The sequence below is a fragment of the Gorilla gorilla genome, chromosome 4 (assembly GCF_029281585.2).
Source record: "Gorilla gorilla gorilla isolate KB3781 chromosome 4, NHGRI_mGorGor1-v2.1_pri, whole genome shotgun sequence".
NCBI classification, from domain to species: Eukaryota; Metazoa; Chordata; class Mammalia; order Primates; family Hominidae; genus Gorilla; species Gorilla gorilla.
Genome location: NC_073228.2, coordinates 16,684,617 through 16,703,707, shown reverse-complemented (window position 1 = coordinate 16,703,707; position 19,091 = coordinate 16,684,617). Strand labels below are relative to the sequence as shown.

Genomic DNA, 19,091 nt, shown 5'->3' with positions numbered 1-19,091 from the left:
CGCCCGCGCCACCTGCCGGGCCCCCGGGGCACTGCCCAGGCCTCCAGGCCGCCCCGGAAACCGCGCCGCCTGCGTGGGACCCTGCGACGCTGCCACCCGGCCGCAGGCGGAACTCGCTTGGCTAGTCACCCCTTCACCCGGTGCGCCTGGGCCGTGTCCAGGCCCACGCCGGACCCGCCGGACCCTCGATCTTGCGCGTGGCCCCGCACCCAGCCCTCCCCGGAGCTCAGGTGCACTGGGCCGGGGGACACCGCTGGGCTGCGCGGCGTGGGAGGAGCCTGCAGAGGGCGTGGTGGGGACCTGGTGGCAGGAGGAACAGCATCAGCCCTGGTCGCACCACTTTCCCCGCTCCCCCAACCCAGGTCGAGAAGGCAGGGGCTGCAGGGCCGGGGCCAGCCACAACCCTCTCCCGCTCCAAGGAGGACATGGGCGAAGCGAGTTTCAGGTCATAGGGGCAGCCCCGAGAAAGGGGCCCCATGGGCAACTCGCGGCCGTCGGTTGTTGCGAATGCCCCTGAAGTGGCGCGGACCCCACCGCCCGGCGTCTGCCCTGGGTGACAGGAGGGCACCTAGAAGTGGGGGAAGAACTGCCGCCGCTCCTGCCGCGCGACCGGGAGGAGCGCTGCCGGCGCTGCCCGCGTTCTCGCCTCCTTTTAAAAGAACCGCCAAAGTGGTCACCGAAAACGGAGGAGGAAGAGAACGCTCAGCTGCAGCAAAAGAAACCAATGGGCAGGAGAGATGAAGAAAAGAAACTTTAACGGAATTTCATAAAAAATGCATTCAGGCAGCTGCATCCTCGTGGCCCCCGCCGCAGCCTGGACCTTGGGAACCAGCAGCCCAGAGCCAGGAAGCCCCAGCATTCAGGGCCCAGACAGACCCCAAAATCCCAGACCAGAGGCAGGGAAGGATGGTGCGAGGAGGAGCCCAGGACCCACACGCCAGGGCCAGGACCAGCGCCGGCTCCCAGTGGGTGCCTCTTTCCAAGGCTGGAGAGGGAGGCAGAATGGAGGGCTTCCCAGGTCGGAGCAACCCTACAGGCCGGGCAGATGGAGGGAAGGGTGCAGGTGATGTTCTGGGAGACCTCCCCTCAGCCTGGAACTGGTTTCTCCTCTGCCTCTCCGCCTGTGGGTGTCCCTGTGCTCTGGTAACACCCCAGGCACCAGCTGTGCCCTCACCAGGCTACGTGCCCGCCCCTTCCTTCTGCCATCCCCATCAGTGGGCTGCTTCAGAGCCACGGCCCTTCTGGGGCTACAGGGGAGGATGCACCCGCAGCATGCTCTGCACCGAGGAGCAGGCAGTGGGCGCTGATGCCACCTGTCCTGCCGACAGCTCTTCACCCAGCAAGGCTGACCCAGCTCTGGGTGAAAGAGGACCCAGCGAGGTAGACTGGGGAGAGGCTGCACCTTCACCCACGCCTGCCCACAGCATGGCCCATCCACTTCCTGCACGGGCGCTGGGATCTGCTTTCCACGGAGCCCCACGGCCATGACCAGCCTGGTCCTGGGAGAGGACAGCCTGGGTGGTGGTGTGTCTGCAGACAGGAAGATCTGGGCACGGGGCCCAGAAAGTGACTGGCTCAGCCTGGAGTCTCCCCCAGCACTAGAAGCAGAGCTGCCAAGGGCTGCCGCTATGGAGAACATGGGATTTGAGGAAGGCAGGAGTCCTTTCCCTCATACTTTGTGAGTAGGCAGATGTGCCAGGGGAGATGGAGTAAAATAAGGAATGTGTGTTTAGCTTTAATGTCTATTAAATAGGTTGGGAAAAACAGGCCAAGTGTAGGCACCTGACTCCTGCAAAGGGCCTACCGCAGCCCTCTGCACTCAAGCAGCAGCCCCATCCAGACCAGGAGTGTGTTCTGTTCTCCTGGCAGGCAGGGCTGACAGGTGTAGGATGGCGTCTGTTTCCTTTGGAGTGTGGGCTGGTCAGAGGAGAAACAGCAACTTCCTGCTCCTTCTCACTGTGTCGTTGGCTCACCATAGACCACGTCCTGCATTCCCTCTGATTCTCTCATGGGGAGAGCCCTGGACCTTCTGGTGGTGTCCCAGCTGGGTGGGTTCAAGGCTGCCACCCCGCTCGGGGCAGCTGACCTGCAGGGAAGGGCCAGACGGCACCTCTCAGTGGAGACTGAATCTTCCTTCCTTCAGGAGGCTGCCTCCAGGGAAGACCTGGGGTCCTTCCTGCGCTCAGCGCTGGCTGGCTGTCCTATTCATGCAGTGGAAGACATTACAGAAGAATTCATACGAGAAGAACATGAAGCCTGTGGAGAGGGCAGCCTTCAGCAAGCTGGGGGACAGGCCCTTGAAGAAGCCCAGGGCGCCTTCCTTTTGCAGCACCTGCTTGGCACAGTCCATGAGGCCCTTGTATCTCCGCACCTGGGGAGAGGAAAGGGATGAAAATATGGATGCCCGCTCTGCTCCCGTCAACACAGCCCCTGGCACATCACAGATCTTAAGAAGTACTTGCTGGACAAAGAAATGAATGCAAAATAGCAAATTATTTTATTTTATTTTATTTTATTTTTTCGTTGAGGCAGAGTCTCACTCTGTTGCCCAGGCTGGAATGCAGTGGCACAATCTTGGCTCATTGCAGCCTCTGCCTCCCAGGTTCAAGTGATTCTCCTGCCTCAGCCTCCTGAGTAGCTGGGATTACAGGCACACAACACCACGCCTGGCTAATTTTTTGTATTTTTAGTAGAGATGCAGTTTTGCCATGTTGGCCAGGCTGGCCTTGAACTCCTGACCTCAGGTGATCCACCTGCTTCAGCCTCCCAGTGTGCTGGGATTACAGGGATGGACAACCATGCCCAGCTCAAAATAGCAAATAAATTAATTTCATTCTTTCTACTGTAATTGGGTTAAGACTGAATAGATGACAGGCCTAGAAATCAGCAGCTGGACAGCGCTCCTTCCTGCCCGGGAAGAACGGCTGCCTGTGGCTCCAAAGGATCCAGCAATGGCTCCAGAACCTCTTCCCAGAGGCGTCTCTGACCCTTCATCCCATCCCACCTGATCCCCCTTGGGCAGCAGATCTGAACCTGGCCCTCAGTAGCTCTCAGCTGGGCCTCCCTGCCTCCAGCCTCACCCTCTCCAGCTGACCTCACACACTGCTGCCAGATATTCATCCCCAGGCACAACCCTCCTCAAGCCTGGCTTCCCTCCAAAAGCTGCAGTAACTCCTAGTGACGACATCATGAGAAATCAAGTCCAAACCCCAAGATCTGCCGTTCAAGGCACTGCACCATTTGGCCTTGATTTCCCTCCCTGATCTGACCTCCACTGGTCCTCCCACGTGCCCTTCCCACCTCCGGCCAAACTGGGTTACACTAGTCTTTGTTAGCAGTAAGGCCTCCCTCTGCCATCCTGGGCTCTCACCATCGCTCCCTGTCCAAATTCAAACTGTCCCTTCATGCTGGGTGCAGTGGTGCATGCCTGCAGTCCCAGCTACTTGGGAGGCTGAGAGGGGAGGATCGCTTGAGCCCAGGAGTTCGAGACCAGCCCAGGCAACAGAGCGATATCCCATTTAAAAAAAGAAAGAAAAGAAAACAAACTCTCCCTTCAGGACAAGTTGGTAAGTGGAAAAGGGAGGTTACAAACCTTGTATACAGTGTATCCCTATTTTTGTTAAAATGTACATGTGTATTTATGAAAAGAAATAAAACTACACTGAAAGGTTCCATGTGGTTATCTGTGGTAGTGAAATTACAAGGGATTTTGGTCTTTTTTTTTTTTTTTTTTTTTTTTGAGACAGAGTCTCACTCTGTCGCCCAAGATGGTGTGCAGTGGTGTGATCATAGCTCACTGCAGCCTCAAACCCCTGGGCTCAAGCAATTCTCCTGCCTCAGCCTCTCTAGTAGCTGGAACTACAGGCACACACCACCATGCCCGGCTAATTTTTTGATTTTTATTTTGTAGAGATGGGGTCTTGCTATGTTGACCAGGCTGGTTTCAAGCTCCTGGCCTCAACTGATTTTCCCATTTTGGCCTCCCAAAGTGCTGGGATCACAGGCGTGATCCACTGCAGTTCGCTTGGTCTTTCTTTTGTCTATCTTAAATTTTCTAAAGTTTCCTACAAAGAAAATGCATTATACCTATAAACCCAGCTCTTTCTCTTCCCCCAAGGAAGGAATGCTCTCTCCCTACCTTGCCTCCCATTCCATGCCATCCCTCTCCTCTGACATTGTCAGGCATATTTTTTCACGCCTCCGCATCTCAGGTTCCCAGGATACAGAGGGGAAAGGCCTGGAATTGCCCATCTTTAGCCTACCCCTAACCCTACCCACTGACCAAAAGAAAGGGAGTATGTAAAAATCTGACCAACTGAGGAGTGACTACTAAGACTACAACATGACTTAGCACGGGGCTTCTCTTAATGGCCAACTCTCCTAGTGCACATAAAATACAACTTAGGCCCGGGTGTGGCGGCTCATGCCTGTAATCCCAGCACTTTGAGAGGCTGAGGCGGACCGATCAACTGAGGTCAGGAGTCAAGACCACCTTGGCCAATGTGGTGAAACCCTGTCTCATATGGTGAAACCCCGTCTCTTCTAAAAAATACAAAAATTAGGACATGGTGGCGGGCGCCTGTAATCCCAGCTGCTCGGAGGCTAAGGCAGGAGAATCGCTTGAACCAGGGAGGCGCAGGCTGCAGTGAGCCGAGATCACGCCACTGCACTCCAGCCTGGGCAAAAGAGCAAGACTCTGTCTCAAAAATATATATATATATGGCTGGGCACAGTGGCTCATGCCTGTAATCCCAGCACTTTGGGAGGCCGAGGCAGGTGGATCACCTGAGGTCAGGAGTTCGAGACCAGCCTGGCCAATATGGTGAAACCCCGTCTCCACTAAAAATACAAAAAATTACCTGGGCGTGGTGGCACGCGCCTGTAATCCCAGCTACTTGGGAGGCTGAGGCAGGAGAATTGCTTGAACCCGGGAGGCAGAGGTTGCAGTGAGCTGAGATCATGCCATTGCACTCCAGGCTGGGCAACAAGAGCAAAACTCCGTTTCAAAACAAAAACAAAAAAATACATATATATATAACCTAGTTGCTCAAATTCACCCAATTCCAGAACAGTTACAGCAAAACCCCTTTTCTGTGTGCTTTAATATTTGGGGACCTTCCTTGCTCTGTTGCCCAGGCTGGAGTGCAGTGGTGCGATCGTGGCTCCCTGTAACATCCACCTCTCACATTCAAGCGATTCTCCTGTTTCAGCCTCCCGAGTAGCTGGGACTACAGGCACCCACCACCATACCCAGCTAATTTTTATATTTTTAGTAGAAACAGGGTTTTACCATGTTGATCAGGCTGGTCTGGAACTCCTGACCTCAGGTGATCCACTCGTCTCGGCCTCCCAAAATGTTGGGATTACAGGCGTGAGCCACCACGTCTACGCCCAGCCTCTGGACATATTTTTTTTTGAGCTGGAGTCTTGCTCTGTTGCCCAGGCTGGAGTGCAGTGGCGCAATCTCAGCTCACTGCAAGCTCCACCTCCCGGGTTCACACCGTTCTCCTGCCTCAGCCTCCCGAGTAGCTGGGACTACATGTGCCCACCACCGCGCCCGGCTAATTTTTTTGTATTTTTTTTTTTTTTTAGTAGAGATGGGCTTTCACTGTGTTATCCAGGATGGTCTCGATCTCCTGACCTCGTGATCCACCCGCCTTGGCCTCCCAAAGTGCTGACCTGCCTTTGAGTGAGACCCTGCCTCTATTTTAAAGAAAAAAAGAGTAGACACTGTATGTCCTTGGCCCAGATCCTTCCACAGTGCTCAGGACCCAGGGCTTGCATGCAGCTTTCCCACATGCTCAGGGATCTCAAGGGATGGACTGGAGGTGAAGGGGCCATGGCCAGGGGTGATGTTGCCCAATGGGTAGGAGGTGACTACTGGTTCCCTCATGTGCCCAGTGATGGCAAGGGTCAGAGCTGTCTGCCTGGGAGTGAACGGCTCACCTGGCCAAAGGCAGCTCTGGCGTGCTCAAACCCTCCAACCTGTAGCCGCTTCTTGAAGAGGTCCAGCGGATATGTCAGGGTCTTGCTGATGACACCAGCTCCACTGCCACAAAGCAGGTTTTGGAGGTTCTCTGAACCAGAGAAGTGGGATTGGGAGAACGGATGAGAGAAACGCAGTTTATGGGTGACAACTTAAAAGGCGTCAGGGCTAATCCTCCACCACAAACCAAACCCCACAAGCGCACTTCTATCTGACCTCCACTGGTCCTCCCATTCCAAAAAGGAATGTAATCTAGGGGGAGAAGAGCCAGACACGGCCACTTCTGGTGGAGTGATCTGGGATGGAAGGGCTGGAGGCCGCAGTCCCCCAGCTGGAGGCAACATGGGCCTCAGGCTCTGCAGCATGACTCAGTTCAGGGCTGGAGAGGGACCAGGATGCCCCACCCCTCCCCAGCCTCCCCCTGCCCCCATCTCCCACTCCCCCTGCCTGGAAAAAGCAACTGAAGAACCTCAACCAAAAAACAAGCAATTTGCAATTTGGACTTCTGACAAAAATGAAAACCATGACCAATCACTGGAAGTAAATTTCAGTAATGCCAGTGATGGGTGTGGCAGGAGCTGGAAGAAATCAAGTCCTCTCCAAGCAGCTGCAGTTGTTTTGTTTGCCACATTACAGAGCCAGGTACAGAGACCAGCGGTCTTTGATTCGGACAGGAGAACTTCAGCTCCTTCGTGATTTGGAAGGGGGCGTTCTGGCGGCTGGGGTGGGAGGGTTCCCTCTCGTGTGAGGGCTGCCTCACCATTTTTCTTTCCTTCGGCTGGTACGGCCCACTTGTACAGGTGCTTCAAGGAGCTGTAGCAAGAGAACTGCAGCCCGGCGTAGGGGAAGATGGCGATCAAGGTGGGGGCCAAGCCTTTGTAGAAAACCTGGGGGCCTTCGCTCCTATACATGGTCCCCACGGCGTGGCGCAGCGTATTATAGACCTGGACATACACGCACACTTTGAATGAGCTCAGTGAAGTGGTTTTAGCCCTGGAACAGCCCATCATAGCTCTGTCCCCTCGCCTAAAATACCAGCTACCAGGAGCAAAACTCCTCCTGCCAGGAAGACAGTCAAGGGAAATGCTGTACAGAGATTCGAAGGATGGCATTTTCCAGAAACTCCCCCTTCTACACATGTATACCACTGTTATATCCACAGGTGTGCACAAAAGTATGTGTCCAGGAGTCACTGCAGCGTCCTGGGGAAGAGCTAAAGACGCGATGTCCATTTGTGGGTGCTGGTTACGTGAATTATGGGACACCAGCTCACGAGCGCATAGTGCAGCTGTTAAAACAGGAAGGTGCGGTCGGGCGCGGTGGCTCTCGCCTGTAATCCCAGCACTTTGGGGAGGCTGAGGCAGGCAGATCACTTGAGGCCAGGAGTTTGAGACCAGCCTGGCCAACATGGTGAAAGCCCATCTCTACTAAAAATACAAAAATTAGCTGGGGATGGTGGCTCATGCCTGTAATCCCAGCTTCTTGGGAGGCTGAGGCACAAGAATTGCTTGAACCTGGGAGGTGGAGGTTGCAGTGAGCTGAGATTGTACCACGGCACTCCAACCTGGGTGACAGGCGGAGACTCTGTCTCAAAAACAAAAATAAATAAATAAATAAATAATAAAAATAAAGTACAGAGGAGGTCTTGCTATGTTGTCCAAACTGGTCTCGAACTCCTGACCTCAAGTGATCCTTCCTCCTTGGCCTCCCAAAGTGCTGGGATTACAGGCATGAGCCACTGCACCCGGCCAAGCATGTTACTTAGAATTATGGGACGAAATAATCAAAGAAACAACTATAAGTAGTAAAAATAGTCGCCTCTGGGGATCGGAATCAGGGAGCGGCTGGTATTTTTTAAAATTATAATTCATGAAGAACTGTCTTTGTAACCTTGATACATCTTATATGTTGTAAAATTTTTTATTGTTCAAGATCAGGTTTACAATATGGTTGTGACTAGTCTTAAGGCAGGTGGAGAGTCTTGTAGGTTTTAACCAGGTCTCTTCCCCTCACTTTCATGACCAGATATTCTCTGATCATTCTAGAATCTAAAATCCAACATGTCAATAGTTTAAGCTAGAGGTAATATGCTATTATCTTTTTTTTTTTTTTTTTTTTTGAGATGAAGTCTTGCTGTGTTGCCTAGGCACAATCTTGGCTCACTGCAGCCCCCACCTCCCAGGTTCAAGCGATTGTCCTGCCTCAGCCCCCCGAGTAGCTGTGATTATAGGCACCTGACACCACGCCCAACTAATTTTTGTATTTTTAGTAGAGACGGGGTTTCATCATGTTGGCCAGGATGATCTCGATCTCCTGACCTTGTGATCAGCCCGCCTTGGCGTCCCAAAGTGCTGGGATTACAGGCGAGAGCCATCGCGCCCAGCCCAATTCTTTGTTTTTTTTGAGACAGGGTATCTCACTTTGTTGCCTGGGCTGGAGTGCAATGGTGCAATCATGGCTCACTCCCCAGGCTCAAGCAATCCTCTCAACTCAATCTTCCAAGTAGCTGGGACTACAGGTGCACACCATCATGCCTGGCTAATTTTTTTGTATTTTGTAGAGAGCCATGTTGCCCACATCAAACTCTTAAACAAAGTATCCTTCCTTTCCCACTAATAGTATCCTAAAGCAGAGTTGAGACAGTGGAAAAATTATTGTTTCTAAGCCAGGTCTGGTGGCTCAGCCTTGTAATCGCAGCACTTTGGGAAGCCAAGGCAGGAGGATCGCTTGAGCCTAGGAGTTCGAGAACAGCCTGGGCAACATGGTGAAACTCCATCGCTACAAAAAATACAAAAATTAGCCAGGTGTGGTACCAAGTGCCTATGGTCCCAGCTACTTGGGAGGCTGAGGTGGGAGGATTGCTTGACCCCAGGAGGTGGAGGCTGCAGTGAGCTGTAATCATACCCCTATACTTCAGCCTGGATGATAGAGTGAGACTCTGCCTTAAAAATAAAGAAAAAAAGCCCAGGCATGGTGACTCATGCCTGTAATCCCAGCACTTTGGGAGGCTCAGGTGGGCGGATCACTTGAGGCCAGCAGTTCCAGACCAGCTTGGCCAACATGTCAAAAACCCATCTCTACTAAAAATATAAAAATTAGCCGGGCATGGCCAGGTGCGGTGGCTCACGCCTGTAATCTCAGTACTTTGGGAGGCAGAGATGGGTGGATCACAAGGTCAGGAGTTCAAGACCAGCCTGGCCAACATGGCAAAACCCTGTCTCTACTAAAAATACAAAAATTAGCCAGGCGCGGTGGTGGGCGCCTGTAATCCCAGCTACTTGGGAGGCTGAGGCAGGAGAATCACTTGAAACCGGGGGTGGAGCTTGCAGCCTCAGCGACAGAGTGAGACTTCATCTGAAAAAAAAAATTAGCTGGGCATGGTAGCGGACCTGTAGTCCCAGCTGCTTGGGAGGCTGAGGCATGAGAATCACTTGAATCTGGGAGGCGGTCACAGTGAGCTGAGACTGTGCCTCCAGCCTGGGCGACAGAGCCATACTCCATCTCAAAAACAAACAAACAACAACCAAAAAAAAAAAAAAACAACAACCAGGAGTTCAAGACCAGCCTGAGCCTGAGCAACATAATGAGACCCTGCCCCTACAAAAAATAAAAAAATAAAAAATTAGTCAGGTGTGGTGGCACACACCCATGGTCTTAGCTACTTGAGAGGTTGAGGCAGGAAGATTGCTTGAGCCCAGGAGTTCGAAGCTGCGGCAAGCTATTGCAGCCATTGTACTCCAGCCTGGGTGACAGATCAAGACCCTGTCTCAAAAAATATATATAAATATAACAATAAAATTATTCTTTCTTGGTTGAGAACACACAGACACACACACATATGATGCTACTCTTAAATATGTCCAGGAAACAGAGATCATGGTGGGGAGGTCTATTTCAGGATTTAATCCCTTGTTTTCACTCAGTAAATTCTTCCTCGAGTCTATCCCATTTCCACCACCCCATTCTTTGTGGAAACCAAAGACACTCGCAATTGGCCGGGCGCGGTGGCTCATGCCTGGAATCCCAGCACTTTGGGAGACCGAGGCCAGGGGATCACCTGAAGTCAAGAGTTTGAGACCAGCCTGGCCGACATGGTGAAACCCTGTCTCTACGAAAAATATAAAAATTAGCTGGACATGGCATCACGTGCCTATAATCCCAGCTACTCAGGAGGCTGAGACAGGAGAACCGCTTGAACCCAGGAGGCAGCGGTTCCAGTGAGCTGAGATTGCGCCACTGCACTCCAGCCTGAGCGACAAAGTGAGACTGTCTCAAAAAACCAACCAACCAAACAAAAAAACAAAGACGCTCTCATAATAATCCAGCAATAAATTCTCGAGTGGGCAGTCCTTGATCCAGCCCACTGCTGGGTAATTATTTGTTCTGTTTCATACCGGTAGGTTCTGTCTTCCAGGGAGGCTGTGAGCTCCTCTGAGGCAGGGACATAGAGCACCCCGCACAGTGCTGCCCACAGTCATGGGTTTTACAAACCGACTGCCAGACAAACTGAAAACCTGAACCTCTCCCAGCTTTGCTTTCTGCAAGGACAAGAACTCAACCTCTGCCGAGTGCGGTGGCTCATGCCTGTAATCCCAGCATTTTGGGAGGCCGAGGTGGGCAGACGGCTTGAGCTCAAGAGTTCGAGACCAGACTGGGCAACATGACGAAACCCCGTCTCTAAAAAAATACAAAACTCAGCCAGGTGTAGTCTCAGCTACCGGGGAGGCTGAGGCAGAAGGATCACTTGATCCCAGGAGGTTGAGGCTTCAGTGAGCAGTGATCATGCCACTGCACTGCAGCCTAGGCAACAAAACAAGACACTGTCTCAAAAAATATATATATAGGCCAGGTGCGGTGGCTCACGCCTGTAATCCTAGCACTTTGGGAGGCCGAGGCGGGCGGATCGTGAGGTCAGGAGATCGAGACCATCCTGACTAACATGGTGAAACCGCGTCTCTACTAAAAATACAAAAAAAATTAGCCAGGCGTGGTGGCGGGTGCCTGTAATCCCAGCTATTCGGGAGGCTGAGGCAGGAGACTTGCTTGAACTCGGGAGGCGGAGCTTGCAGTAAGCCAAGATCGCACCACTGCACTCCAGCCTGGATGACAGAGCGAGATTCTGTCTCAAACAAAACAAAACAGAACAAAACAAAAATAAATAAATAAATAAATAAATAATAAAGAATGCTACCCCTGTGACAACACCTTCCTTATTTGGGCTTCCCCGGTCTGGCCCCTGGCCACTCACCTTGGGCTCACCCTGAGCTGCAAAGCGGGTGCGCAGAACATCCACGGGGTGCACAGTGAGGGTGGCCATACAGGCAGCCAGGCCACCACATACAAAGTGCACTGAGAATTCCCGGGCATCGTACACGCTGCCTCTGTGGACCAGCTCCGTCAGCATTTCAAATGACAAGAACTGCAAGAGTAAGTGAAGAAGTCACTGACAGCCCAAAGGATGAGGGTGAGGACCAAATACTCCCCAAATACATCACCCGTGACCCGGCTGGGGCCCAGGTGGAGGGGCGAGGAAAAGGTCAGGAAATGTTCTTCTTGAGCAGTGACAGCATATGATAAATATAACATTCTATGCAAAACTCAGATGCCATTTGATACTTGAGTAGAGTCAGACACTCAAAGAGTTAAGAAGATATATGGGGGCCAGGTGCAGTGGCTCACGCCTGTAATCCTAGCAATCTGGGGGGCCGAGGCAGGCAGATCACGAGGTCACAAGTTCGAGACCAGCCGGGTCAACACAGTGAAACCCTGTCTTTACTAAAAATACAAAAATTAGTCAGGCATGGTGGCGGGCACCTGTAGTCCCAGGTACTTGGGGGGCTGAGGCAGGAGAATCATTTGAACCCGGGAGGCGGAGGCTGCATTGAGCCAAGATCATGCCACTGCGCTCTCCAGCCCGGGCGACAGAGCAAGACTCGGTCTCAAAAAAAAAGACTGGGTGCAGTGGCCCACGCCTGTAATCCCAGCACTTTGGAAGGCCGAGGTGGGCAGATCATGAGGTCAGGAGTTGGAGACCAGCCTGGCCAATATGGTGGAACCCTGTCTCTACTAAAAATACAAAAATTAGCCAGGCATGGTGGCGTGGGCCTGTAACCCCAGCTACTTGGGAGGCTGAGGCAGAAGAATCGCTTGAACCCAGGAGGCGGAGGTTGCAGTGAGCTGAGATCGCGCCACTGCACTCCAGCCTGGGCAACAGAGTGAGACTCTGTCTCAAGAAAAAATAAAAAAGATACATGAGAACAATGTATATCAGAAAATGTCACTGGCTAACTTAGTTTTCTGAGAACTGGGAAAGACGGCCATGCTCTGATTCCTGCAGGGACCCCTTCAGTGCAGCTGGCGGCGGCACCTGGTGGCCGTACTGTTCGAGGATCATTCTTTTCTGGGGCAGATTCTTTTGGGAGCATGTTCCACAGGGCGACCCCCTTACATTCAGATCTTTCTTTTTTTGTTTTTGTTTTTAGAGACAAGAGTGTCTCTCTGTCACCCAGGCTGGAGTACAGTGGCACAAACACGGCTCACTGCAGCCTCAACCTCCTGGGCTCCAGTGATCCTCCCACCTCAGCCCCTCAAGTAGCTGGGATTACAGGCGCATGCCACCATGTCCAGCTAATTTTGGTATTTTTTGTAGAACCAGGGTTTCACTATGTTGCCAAGGCTGGTCTCAAACTCCTGAGCTCAAGCAATCTGCCCGCCTTGGGCTCCCAAAGGGCTGAGATTACACACATGAGCCACCAAGCTTGGCCCTGTTTTGCTTTTTGAGGCAAGGTTGCGCTCAGTTGCCCAGGCTTGCCCAGGCTGGAGTGCAGTGGCTCGACCATAGTTCACAGCAGCCTTGACTTCTCTAGCTCAAATTATTCTCCTGCCTCTGGAATAGCTGGGACGACAGGTGTGTACCACCATATCTGGCTAACTTTTTTTTTATTTTTAGTAGAGAGGAGGTCTCCCTAATGTTGCCCAGGCTGGTCTCAAACTCCTGAGCTCAAGCCATCCTCCCACCTCAGCCTCCCAAAGTGATGGGATTACAGGTGTGAGCCATTATACCAGGGCTATGCTCAGATCTTCCTTCAGCCAACTGAAGATGGCCTGGCTTCTTTTCTTTTTTTGAGACAGGGTCTGGCTGTGTCGCCCAGGCTGAAGTGCAGTGGCATGATCGTGGCTCACTGCAGCCTCCGCCTCCCGGGCTCAGATGCTGGGATTACAGGTGTGAGCCACTGAGTCCGGCCCACGCCTGGCTTCTTGAGACTATCCTGTTGCTGTATTTATTCGTCATGCTGCAATATCTGTTTGCAGACAAGTGCAGAGACAGGATCGCAGGGCATGCCCAGCCAGTAAGCACCTGACTTGGGCGGTCACTGTGATGTCACAGGAAGAGTAGGCAGGGACATCTCTGGCACTAGCTGCCTAGGTGGGGGTCGTGGCTCTGCCATTTTCTAGCCAGTGACTTTGGTTGGGTTAATTATGTAAGCTCTGTCCACCTCAGTCTTCTCATGCATGACATGGGAGGGACAACAGCCCCTACCTTAAGGACTGCTGTGACAGAGTATATGTGAAGTGCTTCCAACAGGGGCCTGGCCCATGGTTTGCACTGTACAGGGCTGGTTCTTAAACACATCTACTGCATAGAATCACATGCTGTGCACTATGACTATACTAGTACTCCACTGAACGAAGCGTGAGTTCTAACCCTAGCCCCGCCATGTGCAGGCTGTGTGGCCTCGGACAGCTGACTTCTCCTCCCTGAGATCCACATGACACCTACCCTGCCCTCCTCGTGACGGTGCAGTGAAGTTCAGATGAACCACATATGTGAAGGTGGTATTTCAAAAACTGAAATGCATTAGTGCCGTCCTTCGCCAAGCCTCACAGAAGGCATGACATCAAATCGGTCTCCAAGATGCAACACCTAAGTCACACAGGATAGACGCGGGGACATGGCGGAGGGCAATGCCTACGGTACTGCTGGTCAGGAAGGCTCCCGGGTGAGGCAGGTGGGAAGCGTGGGGCCTGCCTCTTCCGTCCTGCCCTGCGCGGCATTCCTGCTTGCCTCACCCTCCCTCTGCTCCTCCATTGAGCAATGTGACCCCAGAGGCCTGGCCAGGTCCCCTGCCACCTACTTGGACAGCTCCATAGCCTATGGAGAGAATCTGAGCTGGGACGTGTCCTTTCCAGAAAGCTGTCGGCCCCTCCTCCTGCAGAATCTGCCTAGAGGCCTGGAGGATGCCATGGTACTTTGCGTTGGGGTCACTGCGAGACAGGCGCTCATGCTGAAGCTAGGAATCAAAATAAAAAAGGTCAGGACAGTGGGGTGGGCTGGAATGTGAAGGGGAACTTTCAGAAAAGGCAAGCCCTTCATCTGGATAGAATTCCAAGTTTTAGGAACTGCTTTTGCAAGGAAGACTGAACTTGTCCTCCAGTCCATTGCATGGAAAAAGGGGAACAGTACCTGGAAACGGATCTTGATGACGTCGAAGGGACTGATCAGCGCCCGAGTGACAAGTCCAGACACAGACCCAGCCACTGCCACCTGGAACTTGGTGTTATTCCTGCCATCTGGTTTGGGGTCATAGCCAACCATCCCTGCCTCTGGCCCACACAATGTCCATCAGTATCAAGCTAAATGCAAGAGATACGGAATAAACACCAGGCAAGTTTCTTATGGTCTCTGCTCAAATATCACCTCCTCAGAGCAGCCCTCCCTGACTAGACTGTCTAAAATAGCACTCACTTTTGGACTGGGCACAGCGGTTCATGCCTGTATGCCAGCACTTTGGGAGGCCGAGGTGGGCGGATTGCTTGAGCTCAGGAGTTCAAGACCAGCCTGGGCAACACTGCAAAACCCCAACTCTACAAAAAATACAAAAATTTAAAAATAAAATAAAATAGCACTTGTTTTATTCCTCTTTACAGTACTTATTACTATGGCATATTTGTTTACTTTTTTAGACACAGGGTCTCACTCTGCTGCCCAGGCTGGAATGCAGTGGTGCCATCATAACTCACTATAGCCTTGAACTCCTGGGCTCAAGTGATTCTCTTGCCTCAGCCTCCCAATTAGCTGGCACTTACAGGTGCAGGCCTGGCTAAGTTTTTTTATTTTTGTAGAGATAAGGTCTCAATGTTGCCCTGGCTGGTCTCGAACTCCTCGCCTCAAGTGATTCTCCTGCCTCAGCCTCCTGAATTGTTGAGATTACATGCATGAGCCGCAGCGCCCGGCACGCCATGGGTTATTTATACGGTACATTTGTTTCTTGTCTCTCTCCCTGACTAGAATGTAAGCCCGTGGAAACACGACCTTGGTCTCATTTGTTCACTCGTAAATTTCCGGTTCCTGGAATAGAGCCCATCATGGTAAGTGCTTAATAATATTTGAGAATCGAATGAACAGGCTTGATAGGCAATTGTTGGTCCCAGAGATCAACTGGTTTTCCAAGACATCTGGCAACTTTATAGCAAACTCCTGCTCACTGAGTGAGTCCACTCAAGTGTAATGCTGAGGGACTGAAGGACGTGCAGGGCTAGAGAACAGGGATTGGGATTCTTTAACAATCCCCCACTGTCCAAAGGAAGAGCCCTGAGACCCTGAGCCCCTTCACCTTTCCCTTTCCCCTCCTGCACACACCTCAGACCGCCCCAGCACAGTGGGGCCATGCTACGCTAGCAAATGATGCTCCTGGCCAGGCGCGGTGGCTCACGCCTGTAATCCCAGCACTTTGGGAGGCCGAGGCGGGTGGATCGCCTGAGGTCAGGAGTTCAAGACCAGCCTGGCCAACATGGTGAAACCCCGTCTCTAATAAAAATACAAAAATTATCTGGGTGTCGTGGTGGGCGCCTGTAATCCCAGTTACTTGGGAGGCTGAGGAGGGAGAATCACGTGAGCCTGGGAGGCGGAGGTTGCAGTGAGCCGAAATCACGCCATTGCACTCCAGCCTGGGCTACAGAGTGAGACTCCGTCTCAAAAACAAAAAAACAAAACAAAACAAAAAAGAAAATGACGCTCCTGGGCTCCCCTAACTCAGACCTACTGACCTCTTCAGCCTCACTCTGGACCACTCTTCCCCTTCCCTCATTTAACCAGAGTGGTCTGACTGCTTCTGCCCAGTTCCTGGAAAACTCGGCGAGCACTCCTATCAATTGCCTTGCCTCTACTCCTCCAGTTCCCTACGTCTGAAATGCAGCCCCACTCTCAGCCCCTACTCACTTTTTCAAGGCTAGCTCCTCTCATCCACTAGAGCTCAGCTAAAAAGCATCCCTTCCAGGAGATGTACTTTTTTCCTTTTTTGTAAAAACAAAAAACAAAACCAGTAATACCTACATACGGTCTGTAGAGTTGTACAAAGCATAGAAAGAAGTCTGTAACCACACACATCAACAGGTAGTTGGTAATTGATCACAGGGAAAGGGGCTGGGAAGGGAAAAAGGAAGGTAGATAATGTAGATAATTCTACATTGTTTGAATTTTTTATGGCAAAAAAAAAAAAATCCCTAAAACTAGACTTCAGAATTACCCTAGTTCTTGAATACTTGTAGTAGTGGGGGTGGGGGTGGGGGAGGAGGGGAGATACTACCCACAGGATGGCAGCCTCCACCCCAGACATCAATTCCTTTTCTCCTCTCACCCACCCTGGAACTCCTCCCCAGGCGCCCATGAGGAAGTTTAAACACGCGGCAAGCGACTGAGAGGCAAAACCTCTCCAGGGGTTACCCAGGGACCGCTCAGGTCACACGGAGCAGCGTCAGTTTCCCGCCCATCTGGGCAGGAAGGAGGAGCAAGCCCGAGTGGCAGGTGTCCTGGATCGCTGTCAGGAGACCGGAGCATACCAGGCTCTTCCTGGTGTTCGGGTGCCCATGTGCCCAAGGGCTCAGCTGAGCAAATCTGCAGAGGTCCCCGTGTGGGTACCTAGGTGTCCACGTGTGCCTCGGGGTGTGTTTTTTCTCCTTGAGTCCGAGGGGACGCCCTGGAGCTCAGGTGCTCAAGGGCGTGCGCGGGGCTCGGCCGCCGGTGTCCCTGGAGATGCTTCTCTGGTCAGGTGTGACACGTGTGTACACAGTCCCCGCCCTCTCGTGAGCGCCCGGGTGCGTGTGCTCCCTCCCGACCACCCTGAGGAGCGAGGGTGCTGGTCCCCGAGAGGGCGGCGAGAAGGACGGAGGTAGAGGTTACTCACACGGCTCGGCGGGTGCGGCCCGGCTCCGCGGGCTCCGCTCTCTCTAGCTCCTCGCGCAGTCTTAACAGCAAAACTCTACTGAGCTCGGACGAAACTGGCGGGCTCCTGGGCCAATCACCGTGCAGCTCCCCGCCAGACGCTGGACCAATGGTTGTGCGCTTGAGGTCTGGCAACCGCCTCCCGCAAGGTATCACCGGGTAATGTAGTCCTTCGCGACCAAGGGCAGGTCCGCTGGACGGCGCACAGCTTCCTGGGAGATGTAGTCCGGCTGCTCGCGGGCGTGCGAGTTCGACCGACGAGTTAGAAGGAGGCGGCTTGCGAAGCCGGGCTGCGACCTTAGGGGTCGCCGTGCTCTGGCGTGTGACTCGAAAGTCAGCCTGCAGGCGGGGTCCAAGGTTAGGGCGCGGTAGACTTGACCCGCTTTCCTCAAACTCTGTTAATGCCAGAACCCGGATAATCTCAACTTGGTAAAGATGGCAGGAAGCCTAGCAAAAAGCTGGAGGACGTCGGGGAGAGAATAGATGAGGACAGTCCCCTCGGGGACGGGGAAGGCAAAAACACGAGTGTCCCCCCCTCTCACCCCGAGTTTTAGTATTTCTCATTATAAAAGTAATATTAAAAGTATGTAGACAGAAAATATAGAAACGAAGGAGGAAATGACTCATCCTACCGCCCGCACACAACTAGCGTCACGGTTTTGCGCGACAGTATTGCCTCCTGACTTTTTAATTGCATTTTTATATTCGTGTTATCATTTTGACGCACAATTTTAAGACATTTTTATTGTAGAAAATTTCAAGATACACAGAAGTGGAATAACCCGATGAAGCCGCGTAGAGTCGCTCTCCGACCTCAGCAGTTACGCGACTCATGGGGCAATCTTTGTTTCCTCTATTTCTGCACCCACCTCGCACCCGCTGCCCAGCGTTATTTTGAAGTAAATGCCATCATGTGTTTTCACCAGTAAATATTTCAGTATGCGTCTTTAAAGGACAAGCATTCCCTTTTTAATACGTATACATTATGCTTCATACACACACAAAACTGTCACTCCGACCCCCCAAAAAAACTTTTAATATCAAATATGAATTAGTGTTTACACTTTTCTGAATGAAAGAAATGTCCTTCTTTTTTTTTTTTTTGAGACAGTTTTGCTGTTGTCGCCCAGGCTGGAGTGCAATGGTGCTATTTCAGCTCGCTGCAACCTTTGCCTCTGGGGTTCACACGATTCTCCTGCCTCAGCCTCCCGAGTAGCTGGGATTACACGCGTGCACCACTATGCCCAGCTAATTTTTTGTATCTTTAGTAGAGATGGGGTTTTGCCATGTTGGTCAGTCTGGTCTCAAACTTTTTTTTTTTTTTGAGACAAGAGTCTCACTCTGTCACCCAGGCTGGAGTGCAGTGGCACGATCTCGGCTCACTACAACCTCCACCTCCGGGGTTCAAGTGATTCTCCTGCTTCAGCCTCCTGAGTAGCTGGGACTACAGGCCTGCACCACCATACCCAGCTAATTTTTGTAGTTTTAGTAGAGACGGGGTTTCACCATGTTGGCCAGGCTAGTTTTGAACTCCTGACCTCAAGTGATCCACCCAGCTCGGCCTCCCAAGGTTCTGGGATTACAGGCGTGAGCCACTGTGCCTGGCTGAAATGTCCTTCTTAAAACAAGTTGTTTGCTTTTCTTTCTTTTTCTTTTTTTTTTTTTTTTGAGACAGAGTCTCGCTCTGTCCCCCAGGCTAGAGTGCAGTGGCGCGATCTCGGCTCACTGCAAGCTCCGCCTCCCGGGTTCACGCCATTCTCCTGCCTCAGCCTCTCCGAGTAGCTGGGACTACAGGCGCCCGCCACCACGCCCGGCTAATTTTTTGTATTTTTAGTAGAGATGGGGTTTCACCATGGTCTCGATCTCCTGACCTCGTGATCCGCC

The 19,091-nt window shown here is 52.3% G+C and overlaps 1 protein-coding gene and 1 pseudogene across 16 annotated transcripts; one reads left to right on the top strand and one right to left on the bottom strand.

The window, feature by feature from the left end:
• The first annotated feature begins 6 nt into the window (after window positions 1–6).
• LOC134758494 (uncharacterized) lies at window positions 7–1,615 on the top strand (annotated as a pseudogene).
• A 95-nt stretch (window positions 1,616–1,710) lies between these two features.
• Window positions 1,711–17,660, bottom strand: SLC25A19 (solute carrier family 25 member 19). Of its 16 annotated transcripts, XM_063706106.1 has the most exons (10): window positions 17,170–17,383; window positions 16,905–17,012; window positions 16,320–16,409; window positions 14,451–14,620; window positions 14,122–14,277; window positions 11,235–11,405; window positions 6,747–6,930; window positions 5,947–6,077; window positions 4,860–4,977; window positions 1,711–2,371 (listed from the first exon to the last, which is right to left on the bottom strand). In XM_063706106.1, exons 4-10 carry the CDS (start codon window positions 14,580–14,582, stop codon window positions 2,235–2,237), a joined length of 1,029 nt encoding a protein of 342 aa, XP_063562176.1. In that variant the 5' UTR covers window positions 14,583–14,620; window positions 16,320–16,409; window positions 16,905–17,012; window positions 17,170–17,383; the 3' UTR covers window positions 1,711–2,234. The 16 variants fall into 16 exon arrangements, with proteins under 16 accessions (XP_063562176.1, XP_055244945.1, XP_055244949.1 ...); XM_055388970.2 differs by lacking the exon at window positions 16,905–17,012 and having other exon boundaries at window positions 16,316–16,409; window positions 17,170–17,384; XM_055388974.2 differs by lacking the exon at window positions 16,320–16,409.
• Between the last annotated feature and the right edge of the window lie 1,431 nt (window positions 17,661–19,091).